This window comes from Doryrhamphus excisus, chromosome 2 (genome assembly GCF_030265055.1).
Source record: "Doryrhamphus excisus isolate RoL2022-K1 chromosome 2, RoL_Dexc_1.0, whole genome shotgun sequence".
Lineage (NCBI taxonomy): Eukaryota > Metazoa > Chordata > Actinopteri > Syngnathiformes > Syngnathidae > Doryrhamphus > Doryrhamphus excisus.
The window spans coordinates 18,894,884-18,916,522 of record NC_080467.1 but is presented as its reverse complement, the minus strand read 5'-3'; the positions used below and the strand labels follow the sequence as shown (position 1 = coordinate 18,916,522).

At 40.4% G+C, this 21,639-nt stretch overlaps 1 protein-coding gene across 2 annotated transcripts in view; it reads left to right on the top strand.

The window, feature by feature from the left end:
• The first annotated feature begins 227 nt into the window (after window positions 1-227).
• Window positions 228-21,639, top strand: part of plppr1 (phospholipid phosphatase related 1) — a 39,497-nt gene continuing 18,085 nt past the window's right edge. Inside the window, exons 1-3 of one of the 2 annotated variants that reach the window (XM_058064558.1) lie at window positions 228-559; window positions 10,085-10,195; window positions 18,910-19,098. In XM_058064558.1, coding sequence (XP_057920541.1) covers window positions 10,136-10,195; window positions 18,910-19,098 — 249 coding nt within the window. In that variant the 5' untranslated portion in view covers window positions 228-559; window positions 10,085-10,135. The remainder of the gene's footprint in view (window positions 560-10,084; window positions 10,196-18,909; window positions 19,099-21,639) is intronic. The other variant, XM_058064559.1, reaches the window with a different exon arrangement.

The following is a 21,639-nucleotide window of genomic DNA, read 5'->3' as shown; positions in this document are numbered from 1 at the left end:
CCGGTTCACTTCTCTTTGTGACTCATTAGAAGTCAAGTCAGTGAAAGGAATGGAGTTTACCATCACCACCATGGATTGTCTCATGGAAGCGCAACTACCGTAGAGTAAGCGCCGTTTCAAGCGTCTCCCCACGCCCCTGCTGCCACCGTGTGCCGAAAACGAGTACTTCAACCGTGCGTCTTCATTGGGTTTCCATGTGCGCAGAAAGACTTGACACAGATGAATTGAAAAAAAAAAAGAAAAAAGAAAACGACTCCCGTACGTCCCGGGTGCCGTAAAGGGCAGCCTGGCTGGGAATACGAACAGCCCGCTTGCACGGAACACAAGGTCCCTCCAGCCAGTTAAACACGCTCCACTGGAGTCGACTACGCGTCTTGTCCCCGCCCTCCGACGAAGCACAGTATCCGTCCTCATCCACGCCGCGTGATGCCCCTCATATCCACGCAGAGCCGCCCGTGGAATTGTAGTAGTAGTAGTAGCAAGACTGCGCCTCTCACCTTTTCATCCTTTTCGTTCATGGATTCGCCTTTTTTCTGGAATATTGCTCCATCCCATCGCGGTAAGTGTGTGAGTGTGCCTCTGAGTGAGTGTGTGTGTGTGAGATGCCGTGCGTGCTGTGGGGGAGAAATCAGCACACACACACACACACACACAAGGGTTGATGTGGTGCTATTGTCTGCTTCTGAGGCAAGTTATGCTCTCATTTCAATAAAAAAACGCAATGCATGCAACCGGCTTGAGGCCCAGGAAGTAGACGGTGTTCGGTAAATGGTGTTGAAATGATTGCAAAGAATGGAAGCTGGTGTTTAGGAGGCAGACACCTGTCTCTCCACCAGCAACAGCGGCCGTGCATGCGTGGCCAAACACGCCCTCAACATTAGCATTATTTGTGATTTTATACGCCCCTGTGTGCGCATCCCCTCACAGGGATTTGGTGCAAATGTATCCCCTTTCTTGCACAGCAAATGTATGCTAAAACAAATGTGCACCCCCCTCACCCCCCAACACTAAAAGGCTGACTACCCCTTCTCAAGCAGCATGAAATCTCATGCTTGTTAAGATGAATCCATGAGCTGTAACCTTGGAATTCATTCAGGGCATCACCCTCGTTTGCATTTTCATAACAATGCAATGATTGCAATGTGCAGGAATGCCATCTTCTCTTAAAATTGATGCACATGTGCACCTCTTGTGTTTTTTTAAAAAATGGCACTGCTGCAGGATCAGGGGGCAGGAAACCTAGAATATCACATTTAAACATTGGTGTGGTGCAAAATAACAGCATTGGGTGGCGGTAAGAGAGCTGTTCATTCTTTAGTGTTTGTACTTGTAAATATTATAAACATGTCGCAGTATTGTATATCGCTGCAAACAATAACCACAATCATAAACATATTGGAGCTCATTTTCATCAAGCAATACAAGCAACCAAGAGTACGTCATCAAAAGTTCAGAAAGAGGACACATACCCACCAATACTGATCATGAAGGAAAATCAAGGCTGGAGGGGGTCATGGATTCGGTGCGCTGCTACAAGGACATATGGCAGGAAAAGACGCTGGAAATAATCCATAAAGTCGGGGAAATACAGCAGTGTAGAAGTGATGGGACGGGGCACGAAAGCGCAGGGCGGCAGGGGCCAGTGCCAGGGGTCAGGGGTGGGAGGGGGCACAGTACATAGATACAGTAAGTGTATTCATGTATAATGGCTTTAATCCATCTAATATTAGCAAAAATATTCCGCATGTTTACTTCAGATTGTGTTGCTATAAAAGGCCAGACGCTCACTGCAGGAAGGCGTGACCTCTGACCTCACATGTGATGTGTAAAGCATCCTGGACTCCTACGCTAGAGACTGGTTATTGATCACACTCACAGACACACACACACTACATCACACTCACACAAATGATTTAGTGATAGCAGGTATTTGATTACCTCTAGACATGTGTGTGTGGGGGTGGGCAGTTTTTGGGGCAGGGAGGAGGGGGGTTCACTGATTGGGTAATAGATCTGTCACTGTGATCCCTCAGGGGAGTGATGGGCCCTAAGGTGAGATAAGGACTGCTCTTGTGGTGAATGGACCCCCCCACTTTTTATTGGTTTTCTGAGAGGAAAAGGAAGTCAGCAAATAGTACTGTGTGGCTGGCTCGAGCTTTTCAAGCTTGATAGATTTCATGCTTTTATTGTGGATTATTTGCTTGTTTTGAAGCTTGCCAAAATCTTTAGCCAAGCTTTACAGCCCAAACTTCCATTTATAATGAGCCAGAATGTCAATGTTGGTCTATGGACAGAGCTCAGAGGTATATTTCATCTTAAACGCAAGTAATAATCACTGCAGCCTAATAATTAACACTCATCATATGCATGGTTTGACTAGTCCAACAATAAATGCCCAATTCCAGTAACAACATCAGACCTTATTATTATTATTACAGTCGTGCAGTTCATGCAAGATCTCGGTGCTTTGTCCAGAGGTTACCCAACACTGACCTTAACTAAGGCCAATGAGAATCACCAGTTCAATCAGTTCTTATGATGTTGTTGTGGGGTCTTTTGCAACCTCTTTGAATGAGTTGTCGCTGCGCTCTTGGGGTAATTTGGGTTGGCCGGCAACTCCTGGAAAGGTTCGCCACAGTTCCGTGTTTTCGCCTTTTGTTGATAATGGCTCTCACTGTGGTTTGCTGGAGTCCTAAAGCTTTAGAAATGGTTTTATAACCTTTCCCAGACGGGTAGAAAATCAATTCATCTCGGTTATGTTTTAACAGGGGATTTAGATTTTTTTTTGTCCCTTAATAACAAAAAGTCAACACAGCCGACGGAACCCGTGTCCAAATGTACATTAGGTTCGTTGTGTTGTTGTTGAGCTGTCAAGTACTGTAGCTGAGGGCTTGATTGGCGGATTTTAACTATAGATCTACCTAAATATAATTTAGTGAGGTTCCAGGGTAAATAGTAATTAATCTGATAATCTGCCCCTACGGAGGCCTTTCAAAATGGGGGAAATACATAAATAACTGTACTTGCAGTGCTTGAGGAAATGCATTTTGCCCACTTTAAATATTTTTATTACACATTATGCAAATCTACTTCCAGCTTCCAGCTGTTTACCAGTGATATTTGTTGGCATGCAAAACTATAACCTCCAGCCTTTCCGAGTTACGCCACTTTTGCAACTTTTGATTGACTACTATCCAGCCGAACATCAATATTTATAGCTTTGTCCCTCAGTTGGACTATTAAATTATCATATGTGCCTTCACTTCACTGGTTCACAAAGCATCCTAAATCAAAAGTATTGTTCGATTTTTTTTGTGATGCATTCGATTTGAGATTGTGGGCAACATTATTTATGACCACTTTACTGCACCTGTTAGACAATGTTGCAATGCATTTTTCATGTGGTGCCTTTATGTCTCCTGAAATGCTATGCAAAGCACTTTACAATCTTGCTTTCACACCCACACAATAGGGATAGAGAATCCATATTGTGATATACATTGCAGCCTCTTACAATAACAATATATGTCATGATATATTCTGTGATATAGAAACATTTCAGAACACATTACTATTAAATTCAAGTTAATTCAATTAATCCGTTCCAGAAAGCAGAAAAATGCATTTTTATTGTTTTACATGCATAGAACAATTCAAAATTCAAACGTCACATTTATATGGCATAAAATGTATGCCGTATTGAATGTATTTCTTTTGCAATATAGCGAGCAACACTGTCTGTGAACGCGCAAAAAGCACACCTCAGAAACCACCGCTTCTGTGCCTATGTTGCCTCACGAGGCTAACTGCTAGCACTTTGTATCCTGTGAACATGTCATGCACCCTGACGGAGAAGATAGTCGAGTTTGCTGATGTTGTTTTGGCATGCCATCTCCATCCTTAATGATGGTCGTGACAGTTAAGCAATTGACACGAGTGCGGCTATTCTCCTGCGACGCATCGCGTTGTAACTACTCCTCGAGCGAGTCTCATGATCAATTAGTTCAAAAGTTAATGTGCGGTATAATCCCACAATGCTGTCTTGATAGGTCGGCCAGATTGAGTGCTAATAAGGCAGATGATATTCACCGCGAGTCAAGGGGCTTTTGTTCGCTTTCTCCAAGGTTAAGCTCCTCACTCAAGTAAGGATATTTAATTTTGCAAAGCGGGTGCCCTTGATGCGTCAATGTTAATTGAATATTATGCCCCAACCTGGATTACAGATATTTAATGCTAGTTGGACTTGAGCTGGAGAGAATAGATCACGTTGCAGCATTTTGTACAAAACATAATTCTATGTAATGGTAGAGTTTGGTATTTGATAGTGTTTACTTTGGAATCTCGGCCGAAACAGCCCACATTGACGCATGGTGTGCTGATCTACTGTGAAGGCATGTTAGTTAGCAAACTTTTATTTTGCCTTGTGACGTGAGAAACAGCCTAAACCTCAAACATGATTCAGCCCTAAGAGAGCGACACAAGGGAGGAATGAAACATGCTATTTTTAGCAGCAAAGATGCTCCATTGGCAAGAGAGGCAGCCATGGGACAGTTCTGTCTGCATTAGAGTGTGTGAAGTGCAAATGAGGAATGGAATATGACTTGTGGACATTTCTCTCCCGTTTTATGATTTTCACTTTGAATGTAAAGCCTGGAGAATAAATAACATTTATAAGGCAGCGTGAGAATAATGGAATAAATGAATTGTATCCACTTTAGCAACATCAACGACTGGTGTCTGCGAGAGACTCTGCCGTTGTAGCAGTTTATCTTCACTGGGAGAGGACGTCAGCGAGAGAAGAGAAGGCGTTCAATCAGATATTTCCACGCTCAATATTTTACAGCTAGTTCTTCGCCGGCTCTGACAGGGAGGCAGCGACGTTTTGACAAAGTCGTCACAGCTTGGCTGAGCCGAGAGGACGAAAGTGATGAAACGTGACAAGTCTCAAGGCTTCAGGTTTGATGAGCTTGCCTGGGGGGGAGGCTGTCTGATCACCTTTCTGCTCTGTCTGCTCTGGCAGTCGGACGAAAAATGCCTCTTGGTTTTAATCCTTGTGATGTCCGGAGGTTAGTCGAAGAAAAGAAGACATCATGTCAAGAAGTTCAATTGGTCCACTTTGTGACCTCATCAGCACTGGAAGGCTGCTCTTGTGTGTAAGATAAATTCATTCACAATAATTAAAGACCCCCCTGTAAATTCCCTGATTTGAATAATATGTCACACACCTCCAGCCCAAGCACAGTTTTTAATATTCTCTGCATGATTTCACATAAAAACCATACAAATGGTTGCATTTGTTGTAAAAAGTACACACATTTTAGAAATAGCAGTCCAATGGTTCCAGATTTGACCGCAATAAGTGAATTCCCGCAAAGTAGGACTCAATATTAAATTAATCATAGAGTACTTTCATAGTTAAAGCATAGAAAACCTGTTTCTGACCTTCTAAAATTTATTTTTTTAACATTAGAGCTTTGTAGATATGAAATAACACCCCTATAGTCACCTTTATACCCATATTATGTAATGTAGTAGTAATAACTAATTGGGGCTGCACGAGTGGTTAGCACGCATGCCTCACAGCTAGGAGACCCGAGTTCGATTCCACCCTCGGCCATCTCTACATGTTCTCCCTATGCATGCGCATGGGTTTTCTCCGGGTACTCCGGTTTCCTCCCACATTCCAAAAACATGCTCGGTTAATTGGCGACTCCAAATTGTCCATAGGTATGGATGTGAGTGTGAATGGTTGTTTGTCTATATGTGCCCTGTGATTGGCTGGCGACTAGTCCAGGGTGTACCCCGCTTCTCGCCCGAAAGAAAGCTGGTAAATGCTCCAGCACCCCCACGACACTCGTGACGATAAGTGGTAGAAAATGAATGAATGGATAACTAATTGGCACAAATTGGGAGTCGCTCCCTCCACCCAGTCACTGCCATTGTGCTTTTGGGCAAGACCCGCCTTGCCTCCCCTGCTGCCCGCACTGGCGTATAAATGTTTGGAGGTAGTCGGAGGGGCCGTAGGTGCGAATCATGTGCTATAAAAATCAAATCCATTATTTGTATTATTATAAATACACCTCACACACGTATTAAATGCACGTGGAAGTATAAAATAGAGAGGTACTCAACACTAATGCATGATAATGTAGGAGGATTGCTGAACAAATGAATTTATTAAGCTGTGGCAGCTGCCACAGTCGCCGTGCTGTTAAAATGTCACTTTTGCTCTGCAGCACGCAACCATGTTGCGTTCAAGGACTGCCAAAGCAAATGTGACATCCATCCATCCATTCATGTTCTATGCCACTTATCCTGATGAGGGTCGTGGGTATGCTGGAGCCTATCCCAGCTGTCTTAGGGCGATGCATATAGACAACCATTTACACTCACATCAGTCTTCCCGATATCCTGATTGTGTGGCCAACATGCTAACCACAAAAAAGCAATATCACTATCAATAAATATATATATTTAATAAAACGAAAAATCTTTGTGAGGTGAGGACACAAAAATATCTGTATATTGCAACTCAATTTGACTTAACTTAGGAAAACATTTATCCCTCCCACGGTAGAGACACTCCGACTCTACCCGCTACCTACCCACCATTATATGAAGAGACACTAAGCCACTAGAGGCTGATTCCGCAGTTGAAGTGCGCTGAGACGAATCCAATGAATGTCTAGCTGCAGCATTTTTTGAGGATTTGCAGCAAGCAATTCAATTTACATGTCATTTGAGGAGGACGCTTGCTGTTTTAGTGAAATGGGAGATGGTGTGGAAAACCATCGCTCGGTTACAGCTGAAGCGCTCTTGATCGGGAAGCTCCGCGCCGCCACACGACAAACGACTTCAAGTCGTCACATTGTCATGTTTTGTAACCGCTGGTGTTTGCTACGCTGACATCAGCAGACGTTTGTGTCCTGTGTGTTTGGTGAATGAGGCCTCCAGACAGATGTGAGCGTGACGGTCAGGTTGCCGCCATCCAGTGTCAGCTTGATGGGTGCGGATGGAACGTTGCAATGAGATGGGACAGGCACTTAAGGACTGATTAAGCCTCATCATCTTCACTGCCTCGTCTGCGTCTAATGACTCAATTTGTAGAACACTTTCAGTTGTGTGTTGTTTGCAGACCTGTGACTTGACACCTTTACCGTTTGGGTTTTGTAGTGGTGGCAATGTAATTGAACAAATTGTTGTTTTCAGTCTGATGCTGTTTAAATCGATTTGGCAATACCCCGATCACTGTAGGAACTCTATTTCTTCCAAAGTAGGTTAACAATAACCTAACTGGGATAACTGAGAATATACCCCTACTATTATATTCAGGGGGCGCCCCATCCCCCTATTTACCCTCCCACCCTCCCCCGAAGGTCAAGTTAATTGAATTTTCTATATGGCAACAGAGCACAAAGAAGTCCTTTAAGGATACACAACAAAGTTGTCTCATCTTGATTATCTTTTATACACAACGGCTTGCCATCGCGTGTTTACAATTCTCTCCTCATTTTAATCTTTCTATTGATTTCCTTTACAAAAATGGATGTTTAATACAGTGGTACCTTTGTTTTTGTTATTGATTTGATGCAAGAAATGAAAACCAAGGCAATTTTTATCCAATTAATCCATTCTACACCAAAAAAATATCAACAAAAAGAAAGAGTAATTACAGTTTTACATGCAAACGATGCAAATTGCTGGCACTCACAACTTTCTTTGTCCCCGTGGCGGGTTGTTTTTCCAGACACGCTCAATGAAAAATACATTGACAGTGAGTCAGAAATGCATAGGGTGCTTTATTTGGGCACTTGATTTTGTGGATCGACACAGGACTAATTTGTTACTTGCAATATTGTACTAAAATCGAGACAATAAACAAAAAATCGTATCATACGGAAACTGGGGCATACAAAAACGTAAAAAAAAATTACAGTTTTTCTATGACTCGGCTACACATGTGCGTGGCTTTGAGGTTGCACCTATGTACGACACATATTATTAATAATGATAATAGTCAATAATGTAAAGACATTGATGTTATTGATGCGTGATGTAAATTTGACTCTTGCCTCATGCTACGAGAGAACACCTCGGTCTATTTGGATCCCTTACTATGCCAGTTTGCTACAGCGACAAAGTCCTCCCCCGCTAGTGGACTTCAGTTCTTTTTTTAGGGTGATGGCATGGGAGGGAAGCCATTACCTTAGTGGTGAGAGGTAACCACGGAGGCTGACCTCAGGCCAAACAGAGAGACGACATTTCCCAGCTGTCCCTGGGAGCTTTTGAGATTCCCCAGAAGGAAATTAGCTCAGCTGAAAGGATATTTGAGCTGCTCTGTTTGTTCTTTTGTACCACTGAGAGCGAGGATAAGCAGCTCAAATGTGAGCGGACAGATGTTCGAGGAGGCCTCTTGTGGTTTTCAAGGTCATCCCTGCCTTCTTATCTCATTTAATAGACACGATAATGCGCTGCTAAGCAGCAATATGTTGTCATTTTACAACAAAATGTGTGTACAGAGACATTTTCCCTTAGGAAAGAGTCACACTATCTATCATAGTATCCATCATTCTTAAATTATTTTCTGACTTGTTTTCATTTCTTAATTCCCAAAACATTTTCACTCCCAATTTTTTTTTTCCGCAATCTACTTTTCCAAAAATTGCAACTTTATTTGATGTTTTGTTTTTCAGAATATTTTTTTTAAGTCTCTTACATGTTTGAACTTCATTCTACTGAAATGATGTTCTTCAAAAATTACTTTAGTAAATCATATTTTTGGACGAGTGGTTAGCACGCAGGCCACACAGCTAGGAGACCCGAGTTCGATTCCACCCTGTGGAGTTGCATGTTCTTCTTGTGCATGCTAGGTTAATTGGCGACTCCAAATTGTCCATAGGTATGAATGTGAGTGTGAATGGTTGTTTGTCTATATGTGCCCTGTGACTGGCTGGCGGCCAGTCCAGGGTGTACCCCGTCTCTCGCCGGAAGATAGCTGGGATAGGCTCCAGCACCCTCGCGACTCTCCTGAGGATAAGCGGTTGAGAATAAATGAATGAATAATATTTTTAAGAATGTGCCATGGGCCGAGGCTGAACTACACTTTGGACGCCCCTCCCCTAAAATGATCAACGTTGATTTCAAGATGTGATATTGCAACACTAATCAGTTTTGTAAGCTTTTAGCCTGTAGATTTATAGATTCAATTATTCAACATGAATAATCAAGATTATAGCCAGGGGCTAATTGGTCCATGTTAAGTACACTAATAATAATACCATTTAATTAGAACTCATTCAATCCCAGCCATCGCAAACCCTTCAGTATCTGCCACTCATCTTTCAATGCACACAGAATATTGTGTCCTATGGCTATAAAAAGGTGGAACCTAACAACAGAGGGATTAGACTCTAGAAACTCTGTTTCTACCTTTTTCCGTTCTTTGTTAATCAGCAGTAGAACATATGTAAGTTTCAGGAAAATATCAGTTCCCAACTAAAAAAGGGAGAAAATATACATTTCAAGTATAACTTCCCCTTTGACACAAAAAATGTTTTGCTGAAATATCATCATCAATATAACTGCCACTTTGGTATTGGATGAGGTAAAGAAGGAGGAAAAACGTGCACTTGACTTGAGGAGACAAAGTGCTTGTGTGCTAAAGTGTTCAAGTAATTGAAAAGTGCTAAAGTGCTATTTTATCAGCCCCTCCTGATGTTATTACACGTTTTGACATATTGCCTCCACACATAATGTGTGCATGCCTGTGTGACGTAAACCGTCGCTAACCATGCATTGGGCCACAATGCAGCGTTTACCGCCATCTGTTACACTTAAAAATAGTTGGGGGAGCCCTGCAACAGGCAAGGCGGTTGTCCTGACTGAGTCTTTGCCCCTACCAGACGTCTCTGCAATGTAAGCATCTACAATATTTGTCAACGCTTTCAAGCTGCGGGCGATATGAAAGGTAGCTTTGCGCACTACTACCACTACTATGTTGGCGGTGAGGCCATCTTTGGCGCATATCCGACTTGATCATAAAATGAGCTCTGACATGTGATGTTGGTGATGATGTCTTTGACAGAGTGAGACGCCGTGAATCCTAAGAGGGGAAGTCTCCGGACGGGGAGGCAAGATGGCGTCCAACCACATCCTGCGCAGTTACTCCATCATCCCGTGTTTCATCTTCGTAGAGGTGAGTCGTGTGCACGTGTTGGCTGTGGTTTTTATTGTGGTGCACGTGAGGTGTGTGAGAGGAAGTTTAAACACGAGCAAAATGACCTTGTGCGGTAACTTGTTAACGGCTAACTGGAGCGTGAAGTGTTGGGATGAGTGGAAGGCTAAATGTGTGTGTGTGTGTGTGCCTTCCTTCATATTTAATTACCTTGTTAGCGGAAGGTCTTTAATCAGGGGGGATGTCTCAGGACTCCCTGCTTCTTCTTTCTGCCCCCCCCCCAAAAAAAAAACATTTGATGTTGCTTCCCTGAATGAGCGTAGTTTGTCTATTTTAGCTCAGGGATCTTCTCAACTGACCTCTGGCTTTCCGACACTCTTGACGTGATACTTAATGCGGCCCTTCTTGTGAATTTTGATTTCTTTTCCTGTTCACAAGGCGGCACCTTGCATGTCGAGCAGAGCTCATGCCGTTTGCACGCGTTATGTAACACAACACATCACATGACACCTCGGCATTGCCTCACACTCCTGAGAAAGCAACTAAAGGGGGTGAAAATGTGCCCAGCGCTGTGAGTATTTTGATGAGATTCTGTTTTTCCGATAAATATAATCCAAGTAATGAACATATATATCATTTTTATGCTCTGAAAATTATTTCTCCTTTTAGGAACGGGGTTCTCGTGTATTTGATAACCACCACCTCTCATAATAGAAAACAATAGGAAGACAACAAAAAAGAACTCACAAAGTGAAAATAAAGACGTGTCATTTAATCGATCCCATCACTGCGCCATACTTGACGTTAAGAGAAGAGGAGAAATTGACAGGATTGATTAGTCGCTGTGGGATTGTACAATTGGAGACAACTACAATGTACTATAAAAGCTGATCAACAAAACAGTATTATGGTCAATAACAAAAAAAACAAATTGCTTTCTTCGAAGCAGCATTACTGCAGCATTCTGTTTTAACAAGGATACAAAAACGCTGTATACACTGCACTGCATACACTGTACTGTATACACTGCGCTGTATACGCTGTAATACACGAGAGCCATTTAATAATTTCTTGTATCCAACCTTGTAGGTTGATTGTTAAAATTCAAACTGAGGTTTGAAGTTTTTTGAATATGTAAATACGAGATAAATGTGTTTTGCAGCCTCAAAACATATAATAATAATAGTTATCTCCCGCCATAAATGAGGGAACACTGTACAGTAGAGGTTTAGGATGAGCAGGGACAGTGTCAGAGAATGTTCCCCCGGGCTCAGACTGAATCCATTGCGGCCATAGTGTTGCTCTCCCCTCTGCAACTACCAGTTTTCATTCTTCTGGGAAGATCCAGAAGAAGTCAGACGTTACTGGAGTTGGACTATCTTGGGTCACTATCTCCAGTTTAGCTCATCCCAAAAGTATTGGATGGGTTTAGGTCAGGGTTCTTATGTTTGTCCAACTCATCCAAGCACAGTCGTGGACCTTCACCAAAATTCCCACAAAGTTCGGAAGGAACCAAATAAAAACGGGCACAAACACAGCTTTGAAATAGTCACCTTGATCATTGTATAAAAGATTCCATGAAATTCCCATTACTGTCAATTCAGATTTACTAAGTGTGACAGCTCTAAGTGTGACAGCTCTCCAGCTGGCGTTGACTTAAAAAAAACAAAAAAAACACTGCTGCTTCTATAAAATGGCCTTTGTGCATATTTAGCAGTTTTCTAGCATCTTGGCTCGAGTTTAGTATGAGAACTTCATCAGCTAATCATGTAATTTGTATCATTAGCGTGTTTAATGAGAGTGGGGTCAATAAGTGACAGCATCCTCTGACTAAGCTGCAAATGATTTCAAGTGTAGACGCTAATATTCATACAAACGTTAAAAGTGTAGTAAGGAATAAGAGTCGCTGGAGTTATTGAACGGATGCATGACCCACGGCATCAAAACAACGAGGGTTCTTGCTCTGATAAATTCTTAAAAGTCATTTTTGTCTTGTATAAAACAATGATGAAGTTAAGAGTACAACACAGGTCCACTTTCATGGAACGACCCTTTGGGTCTTGCATTTTATGTTGAGACTTTTTACACAACACAGTGGAGCTGGGACTTGAGGAGTTGGGTGTCAAAAAACGCAGGGTTCGGGGGCCATTTGCAGCCATTCTAAAAGTATAATTTCATTTAACAAGAAAACAAAAAAAACAACCAACAACAGCAGCCAAAAGGAAAAATCAGCAGGGATTTTAGGAGAATAAAAACTAAATATTAAGTGAAAAAAAGTTACGTTTTATGAGATTTTATGAGACTAAATGAGAATATTTTTTTATTTTAGTATATGTAATAATAAAATTAGCAGAAAAATTATATCTATTATAAAAATAAAAAAGTTGTGTATATTTTGCAGATATCAAAGTGATCCTTGCATCCTTTAATTTTTCCGGAAAAAGTTTGGACACCCCTGACTTAGATGGGTTGTCGACATAAGCGGGATGGACTTATTTCTGCTCAAGGTGGACAAATAGTCAGACAGAGCAGAGGGCATCTTCAAGATTCTTTATCATCACTTTATTATCATCGATGCTCTGACCAGGACTGACCAGGCAACGACATTTCGTTGGCAATTTCACTACTGTGTTTTGTGCAATGACAATAAAGGGAGTCTATCTATCTATCTATCTATCTATCTATCTATCTATCTATCTATCTATCTATCTATCTATCTATCTATCTATCTATCTATCTATCTATCTATCTATCTATCTATCTATCTATCTATCTATCTATCTATCTATCTATCTATCTATCTATCTATCTATCTATCTATCTATCTATCTATCTATCTATCTATCTATCTATCTATCTATCTATCTATCTATCTATCTATCTATCTATCTATCTATCTATCTATCTATCTATCTATCTATCTATCTATCTATCTATCTATCTATCTATCTATCTATCCCAGTCGTATCCCCCCATGTATCGCCGCATCTGGGTTTATTTTGCTCACCCAAGCTACACGACGACACATCGGGATGTTTTTAGACACAGAAACCCCTCTCTATTCCAAGCAGAGCAGCTGGCCTGTGAAGTTGAACCCCAGAGGCAGTGTTGACAGCTCGTGGCCATTTGTCACTTCCTTCGCATCATCAACCTCTGAAGCATTGTTTTTTTTCTTAATCATTGAAACTCTTTAAAAAAAACAGCTGTTCAGCCGGAATCACGAGGGAGGTGTGATGAGAGGAGATAAGGAGAATGATAAAGGTGTAATGAAGTGAGGTGGAAGGAAGAGGGGGTCACTAATTAAAAGGAGGAAGTGTACAAAGAGGTGATGCTGCAACTCCACAACAGATGATAGCACTTTTGGTGCAGTTTTAGGCCGAATAAAAATTCAGGTTCTGTGCTGAAAGTCCTAACAAAGCCCCTAAAATAGCAGCAGCAGGCCCTTTATAACAGAGACAGAGACAATCTATTGGCTAGAAAAGACTCGGGGATAGTTCCGTTCCTTATCAGTCATCTCTTCCGGGATGCATGCAGCCTCTGTGATGCAAAGCCATCAATCATGTTCTCATCTTTTATTTCTCCCAAAATTAAATCTGTCCTCCGGGAGGGAGGTGTGACTCACTGTTGGCTGCGCTCAACGTGACCACCCGGGGGACTGCAGAAAAAAGGTTTATCTGTGGACTAACACAGATAAGTGACGGTGCCGGTGTGAATGGCGGTGTGTTTATGATTGACTGCTGGCCGCTCCGTGGTGTAGACTCAAGCCCAGTCATGACCCTGACCATAATAAACACTAATGATTATTTCCCTCCCAGTCAATTCTCTCCAGTTAGCTCTAAAACCGCATTACAACCGATCAATAATTCAAGTCGAGGAGCTGTTATATTGTTTGGTGAGCTCGGAAAGTTACGCCACCATTTCTACTTTAGGTTTGGTTCTTACAGCAGGTCATGCATTTCGTATGCTGATTACATTTGGCAGCGCAGTCGAGCGCAGGCCTCTGGTGGAAAGATTGTGGTCTGCATATAAACACAGCAACTTGCAAGGAACAGTATTTTTCAACTAGAAATATGAAGTGCAGTACCGGTAGATGGCTGCACCAGGCGGGTAGTGTCTTGCTGCAGTAACTTTGTACCTATTGGACTGCCATCTATTTGTGGCAGGGTGGTTGCATTATGTAGAAATTAATAAATCTATTTAGAAATACAGTTGAGCTTTCTTCTGTCACTTCTTTTGTGTATTTTTTATTGTTAAAAGCAAGACGGAGCCGCTTGTGAGTGCTTTTAGATTGGGTCCCAAAGCAGCACCCACTGCTCGTTGAGAGGAGCTATATGTGATTTCATGTTAGAGACTCCTAAAGTGTCCACTAAGACCAGGAAATTCAAATAGCCTGGGGCGTCTAGACATGTGACTCTGCCCTCTGCCGTCTCTGGCCCTCACAGGGGGAGGAAATCACCCCTACCCTCGCATATGTGGTTTCCTGCAAAAACGTCCTCCAAATGCTTATCACCTAATTTAAATAACCTTGTGTGTCTAGGCATGTGAGCCTGACATTCATATTCTCTGTCCTCTCCCACCCCCTCCTCAGACATTCTCTCCAGAAGGTGTCTGTCCAGGCTGGATTGAGTTGTCTCCTTCATTATTAAATCATCTTGAAACGTGTTCTTATAGAATAACGGCAAATATATCTGTGGCGGTCCAAATCTGTGGTAGACCGCCATTCATGAATGCATATATGGCATGAGATGGAATTTTTTTATTGAAAGGTCATCAGTGTAGACTAAAAACATGCAAATGAGTTCAATTCTAAATGACCCACTGATCAGGAGTGTCCGGGGTAGACTCCGCTTCCTGTACACTGACATTCATCTCATTATGAGCCTACGCCTAGCAGCAATGGAGAAAATAAATAAATAAATAAATCATCATATATATATATATATATATATATATATATATATATATATATATATATATATATATATATATATATATATATATATATATATATATATATATATATATATATATATATATATATATATATATTATAATTGATGCTGTAAATACGCCCTAGGCCTGCTGTAGTCCATTTGCATACTTAAGTAGGATGAAGGTCAGCATTAATGTGATCATGCTCATGATAATAAACATGCTGGGGTTTCATGCATTGAAATTCTAGGCTGGTTTTTAAGCTTTGGATACTGTTTAATTTAGCTTTTAGAAACCGGTTAAGATGACGTATGGGATTTTACATCCCCTAAACTGCAGCTGTAGTGCATATTTTATTTGCACCCTCTTGACCCAACCGTAGCAAATGAATTGATATCGGAGTCAATGTTAATAAATGGAATATTTTCATACTTAAAACATAGAAAACCTGTTTATGACTCTCTACGCATGGTTTTTAACATGACTAGAGCCCTTTAAGCATGAAATAACACGGCTATCGTCACATTTACGCTTCTATTATTCACTGTTTATATTAAATTGCACAACTCTGCAGGGACTTGAGCTTGCAAGCTAACCAGTTACGCTTGAACTTATTTCTTCTCAACTTAAGAAGCCCAAAACTTACCACTTCCACACGGAAAGGGAGGATAGCTTTTTCCCTCTATCATGTGGGACATAGCCTTTTGTTTATTTTTCCCCATTGTTGCTGTTTTTTTGTTCAATTTGCTCACAATTGGCCCCAACGGCACACTTAATACACCCCTGGCTGAAGGTATTTTGGTACAATAATGCAGGTACCCACCAAGCAGTACCGTTTTCAAGGATACACCTTGTGTTTGTGGATGAGGACACAAGAGTTGTGACTGCTGTGCATATGGTGTGACATTGTGCGGCGACACAACCAGCAACATATTTAGTGAAGAAAAGGAAGGTAACACAGTGTTGTGTGCTGATGTGGAGTGGAAACAAGCAACACAAAGAGTCCTCAGTTAGTCGCGCTTCAGTGGTGCGACAACACTGATTATTTTGGTACAGTGACCTACATGTGACAATGGTATGTTTGCATATACTGTACCGTAGTGCAGAATTGTATGACTTGGTTATATAGTCAAGATGAATAACGAAAGTAATGCAGAAGCCAACATCCATGGCCGTATTGACGGTAATTTTGTGCGACACACACACACACACACACACACACACACACACGTACTGTATCAGCATGGCCATCTGTGGGAAACTGTACATGTGCCAACAATCATTCCTTCTTGCAGTCTTCTTGCAACCTGCACCCTGCTGGTTATTTTGTTCAGTCTGCTTCAGACACCATGACAAATACTAAAACATTACACAGCAGTTTGATTAACTAGCCATAACAAGTTCATATGCCTCCAATACAAATGTAGAATTTGGGAAATGTAATGATGCTTAACAAGTATGGCCTGCATCAGTAAATATTCTTAATTTGGATTTCGATATATGTTTAAGAAATCAAATTTGGGAGGTTTTGTAAGGATTATCAAGTTGAACTATTGATGACGTTTTGTCATGTTAAACCTGAAATGATACCTGAATGGATTTGGCGACACCCGCCGTTACAAACCAGTATTGCAGTGGCTGACTTGAATATGCAAAACATGCTATAATTTTCAAACCATTATTGCACAAATACGATAATAATATATCAAAATATAGCTTTGTCGTTTACACTCAATATAGTTGACAGAAGACGTGTAAATAACCCATTTAAGACATAAATAAAACTCCTGCTGGGGCAGTGTGTTACAGTAAATGTGTTCCCTGAGTGAGGTGTATGGTTCCTGTCTCACCGAACAGCGACGCCTAGTGGCCAACGGAGAATACAGTACCGAATTCACAATTACAACTCTTTATCTGCTTTGCATGAGTATTTTAGTTTGTTTAGTTAGATCAGGGGTGCTCACACTTTTTCAGCATGCGAGCTACTTTTGAAATGACCGAGTCAAAATGATCTACCCACTACAAAAATGCAAAACATCTATTTATTTTCAAATGTATTGAGGATTATTTGTACGTACAATGTATGTTGATGTACCTTACATAACCAAATGAGCCAATATTGCAAAACACACATAATTAACTATTAACATTTTTTGTAATTACCTGAGTTTACTTTGATGACTTGCACTGAATTGAATCAGCCAGGGATGCATAGTCCGGACAGTAGCTGCTGATAGCCAGCCTCAAGCACACTTCCAAATGTTTATCAGTCATGGATAATATCCGTATCACAATATCCGTATAATATTCCATATCCGTATGGAAGTGATATGTTTTTTGCCTTTTTACTTGGTCCAGTTTTTGCCTTTTTACTTGGTCCAGCTCCTTCACTCATTTTAGTGACCATAAACTTTAGCGAGGGCTTAAAATCTCGCAATTCGCCGACTAGCTTAGCACTTTGCATCGTTGTTTACGCATGAGCGGTGACCTAAAGGTCAAAATTCAGTTGTCATCTGACTGGTTGTCCTGTATGTCAATCAAGTAACAGGGATGGATGATAGGCTGATATCGTAAGTTCTGCTGCACTTAGAGACGTTGTTTGATTTGATTGGTCACCCGAAGGTTGTCATCTGAATGGCTCCCCTGTATATCAATCAAGTGACGGCATTGATGCTAGGATGATATTTTTTTAATGTCACGCCGCGATCGACCAGTACCACCTCCGCGATCGCGATCGACTTAATGAGCACCCCTGAGTTAGATCATCTGCCATATTTGACCACGGGACAGCTCGGTATTGCCACAAACGTCAGCTGAAAGCTCAACAACACCAACTTAAAGAGAATTCAAACCACAGGCACTTCAGTGGACAAATGTCAGAAACAGGCAGAGAACAACATCTGTCAATAAGTCTACATTAAACTTTGAAGATTGATGATGAATCTTGTCTTACCTTTGTTGTGTTTCATATGAATGAAGTTTTATTGTTTGGAGTGATTTCAAGCACTTCTGTGAGCCACCCACCAAGTGCCAATGCCACTTCCTGTGATGGCTTCTTCTGGGTGAATTTCTCATTTCACGATTGGCCAGTTTGAAATGTGGAGGCGGTGCCTGGTTGATGAATGCTCCAGTACACTTATGTAGGTATTTAGAAACATGGCGGAGGAGCCAATATGTTCATATTTCTAAAAAGCTTTGCATGTTTACGTGCAAGCCTTATGATATACTTGGCTGTATTACAGTGTGACTAAGATATCTCCCACCACGTATATTTATATTGTACCCGCCCCCTTTTTGGAACCAAATCCTTTGATTTCAGCCTCCTTTGATATAACAGCGTAGCAGATTGCCACTGCTATTTCAGCACATTAGCGGCTGAATTATAAAAAATGCACAAAAAAAATAAAAATAACAAAAAGAGAGATTCTCCGCATCATGCACTTTAGATACCATACTTTAAAAAAAGAAGCTGGGTTGCCTGCAGCTGATTCTGGAAAGGGAAAAAGAACAGAGACAAAAGCTTGACGTTGGAGGGATGAAAAGGATGAGGGGGTGCAGGGGGAGGAGGAGAGGTGGTGGTAAGTGATGCTGCTGGTGAGTTAGCTTGAGAAAGAGAGCGAGAGAGAGATGATTTCTGAGGATTTATTGGCTTGTTGTGTGTTAAAATCTGCTAGAGGAGCGCGGCTGAGCAGAGGAAAGACCAGGAAAAGATCTGGTCTTGTGAGATGAACTTTTTTTTTTTTAAAAAACAGTGAATGATGAAAGACTCCTAAAGTTCCACCTCCGACATGTTCTTCTTCCAGCTCGTCATCATGTCCGGCACGGTGCTGCTGGCCTACTACATGGAGTGCACGGACCTTTTCAGCGTGCACGTGCAGGGATTCTTCTGTAATGATGCTGAGCTGATGAAGCCGTACCCCGGGACGGAAGAATCCAGCTTCGTACCCCCCCTCATCTTGTACTGTGTGGTGGCTGCTGCTCCAACTGCTATTGTAAGTCACATTGAAGTCATTGTTACTCTTTTACAGGCATTTATTCTGTGCATATATGACTGCTCATATTGAATGTATTGATACTGGGAGGCCACTTTGATATTTTAAAGTATTTTGTTAAGTTTGTAAAAAAAATTATATTTAAAGACAAAGCTTGAATTTAAAAAAAATATTCATTATTAGTATCTGCATTTTGTGTTAAAAAAACTAACTTTATAGCATATGTTTTAAAAAACATTTTTATTTTTTTATTTATATTTTATATATTATTTTATTTTATTATTTAATCATTATTTGTAATTGCAAAACAACTATGACCAATTAATCAAATTTAAATCAAATTACAAAAATAATTAGAATTTAAAATATAAAGAAAATGAAAAAGTTACAAAAATGTCAGAACAAACCTTACCCCAAATAAATGCTGAATAGTCTCTGAATTTTTGTTATTATATTTTCTTTAATCATCATTCCTTTAAATGGCAAGAATACCTAGAAAATAGACAATATTTTTTGCTATTATTTAAAAATTTAAAAAAAGTCAGAAACGAATGCCTTACCCCTAATACATGCCAAATAGTCTATCATTATTTAATTGCCATAGAATACCTAGAAAATAGATAGTATGTAAAAAAAAAAGTCAGAATGAATGCCTTACACCTAATAAATGGCAGATAGTCTTTGCAGTTTTCTTATTATATTTTCTTTAATCATCATTATATTAATTGGCAAAAATACCTAGAAAATAGACAGTATTTTTTGCTATGATTCTAAAATTACAAAAAAGGTCAGAATGAATGCCTTACCTTAATACATGCCAAAAATTTTTTATCATTATTTAATTGTCATAGAATACCGAGAAAATAGATAATATGTACAAAAAAGTCATAATGAATGCCTTACCCCTAATAAATGCCACATAGTCTCTGCAGTTTTGTTATTGACAAACACCTCCAGCAGAAATAAGGTATAGCAATTTGTCCAGCAACCTCAGACACTGAACACAAGACCCTAATATGCCATAAATAGTGTTTACTGTAAAATAAAGTACTGTTTATTTGCAGGCTACAAGCGTATACCACCAGGTCTACAATTGCTTGATACAGTATGTGTGCCAGAAAGGTAAAATGACACTGTTAAAGCTCCTTTAAAACTTAAAACACATTACTCCTAAAATATATTTACGACCCAACCACGCAATTAAGCGGTCTCAAAAATCAAAGCAGAAACCAGGAAGCAAAATACTAATTAAAAAATACTAATAATAATAATACTAATACTAATAATAATTTGCGTATTATTGTATTTGTATGATAATTTCTGCCTCTGTACAATCAAAACATGCCATAATGTACAACAATTCAACTCCATCACTGCATGCCTGACGTTCCTCTTTATCGCCAGGTGGGGGTGCTGTTCTGCCAGTGTTATCTTTACTGTTTAAATGGGAAAACTGCAATACTGTATAAGCAATACTACACAAACTGCGGTAATGTGTAACTGTAGCAGAAGGTCCCGGGGAAGGTCTAAGTGTATGGAGTAAGATAGCTGTCAAAAAGGTGTGTGCATGATTTTAACCATTCGTATTCGTAATCTTAAACATTTGTATGTCAATGAAATTGTTGTACACAAAATTCTGCTGTCATATACATGAATCTGAGAAATTGTGCGGGTTAGGATTTTTTTCATGTGAGTATGAATCTAAAAGCTGTGAGTGCAAAGTCTTGTGAATACAACTCTAATTTCTACGACTACGACGTCTCTTCTATGAGCACGAATTAAAGTTTGTGGGTACGAGTTGAAAAGTTGTATTCTTGTGAATACAACTCTCTTCTATGAGCACGAATTAAAGTTTGTGGGTACGAGTTGAAAAGCGTTAACATACAAATGGTTAAAATCATGCACACACCTTTTTGACAGCTATCTTACTTCATATAAGTGAGTATGTAGAATAATTTTACCGAAAATATGATCATTTTTAACTCTCTATTTGGATTGGCATTTCCCATCCGACCACATCGCTGGTCAAAACCAAAACAGGAAGTAATGGAATGTAATAGACAAGCAATGAGATAATGAATTAGACACGCATAGAGGAAAATTTATAATATATAATATGTTCATATACACGTGAAGGATTTTCATATTTGCATAGATAAACTCAATTCCTCATTCCAGCCTTTTTCATTTTCATATGAATGCGGCGGGTTGAATTTAATCATACAACATGACCAGAACAAATCAGGCGCTTCAGGGTGTCTTCAACAGTAGTGGCAAGATTCGTCCACCAGGTGTCGGTGTTGTTGCACGTTGGCTTTGCTTTGGTTTCTGTGTCGCTTTACATTCTAACCGGCCTGTTTTCTGGCGTTCATTCATTTTACTTTTAGAAGTGGACTTTTCGGTTGTGTTAAGGAATACTGTTGTCATAAAAGGTCTTTATGGTCGCCCCCCCCCCCCCCCAAAAAAAAATACACAAAATATATTTTGTACAACCGTTCTAAAATGCTCTGAATCATGTTCTCGTATTGTCATTTGTTGTTC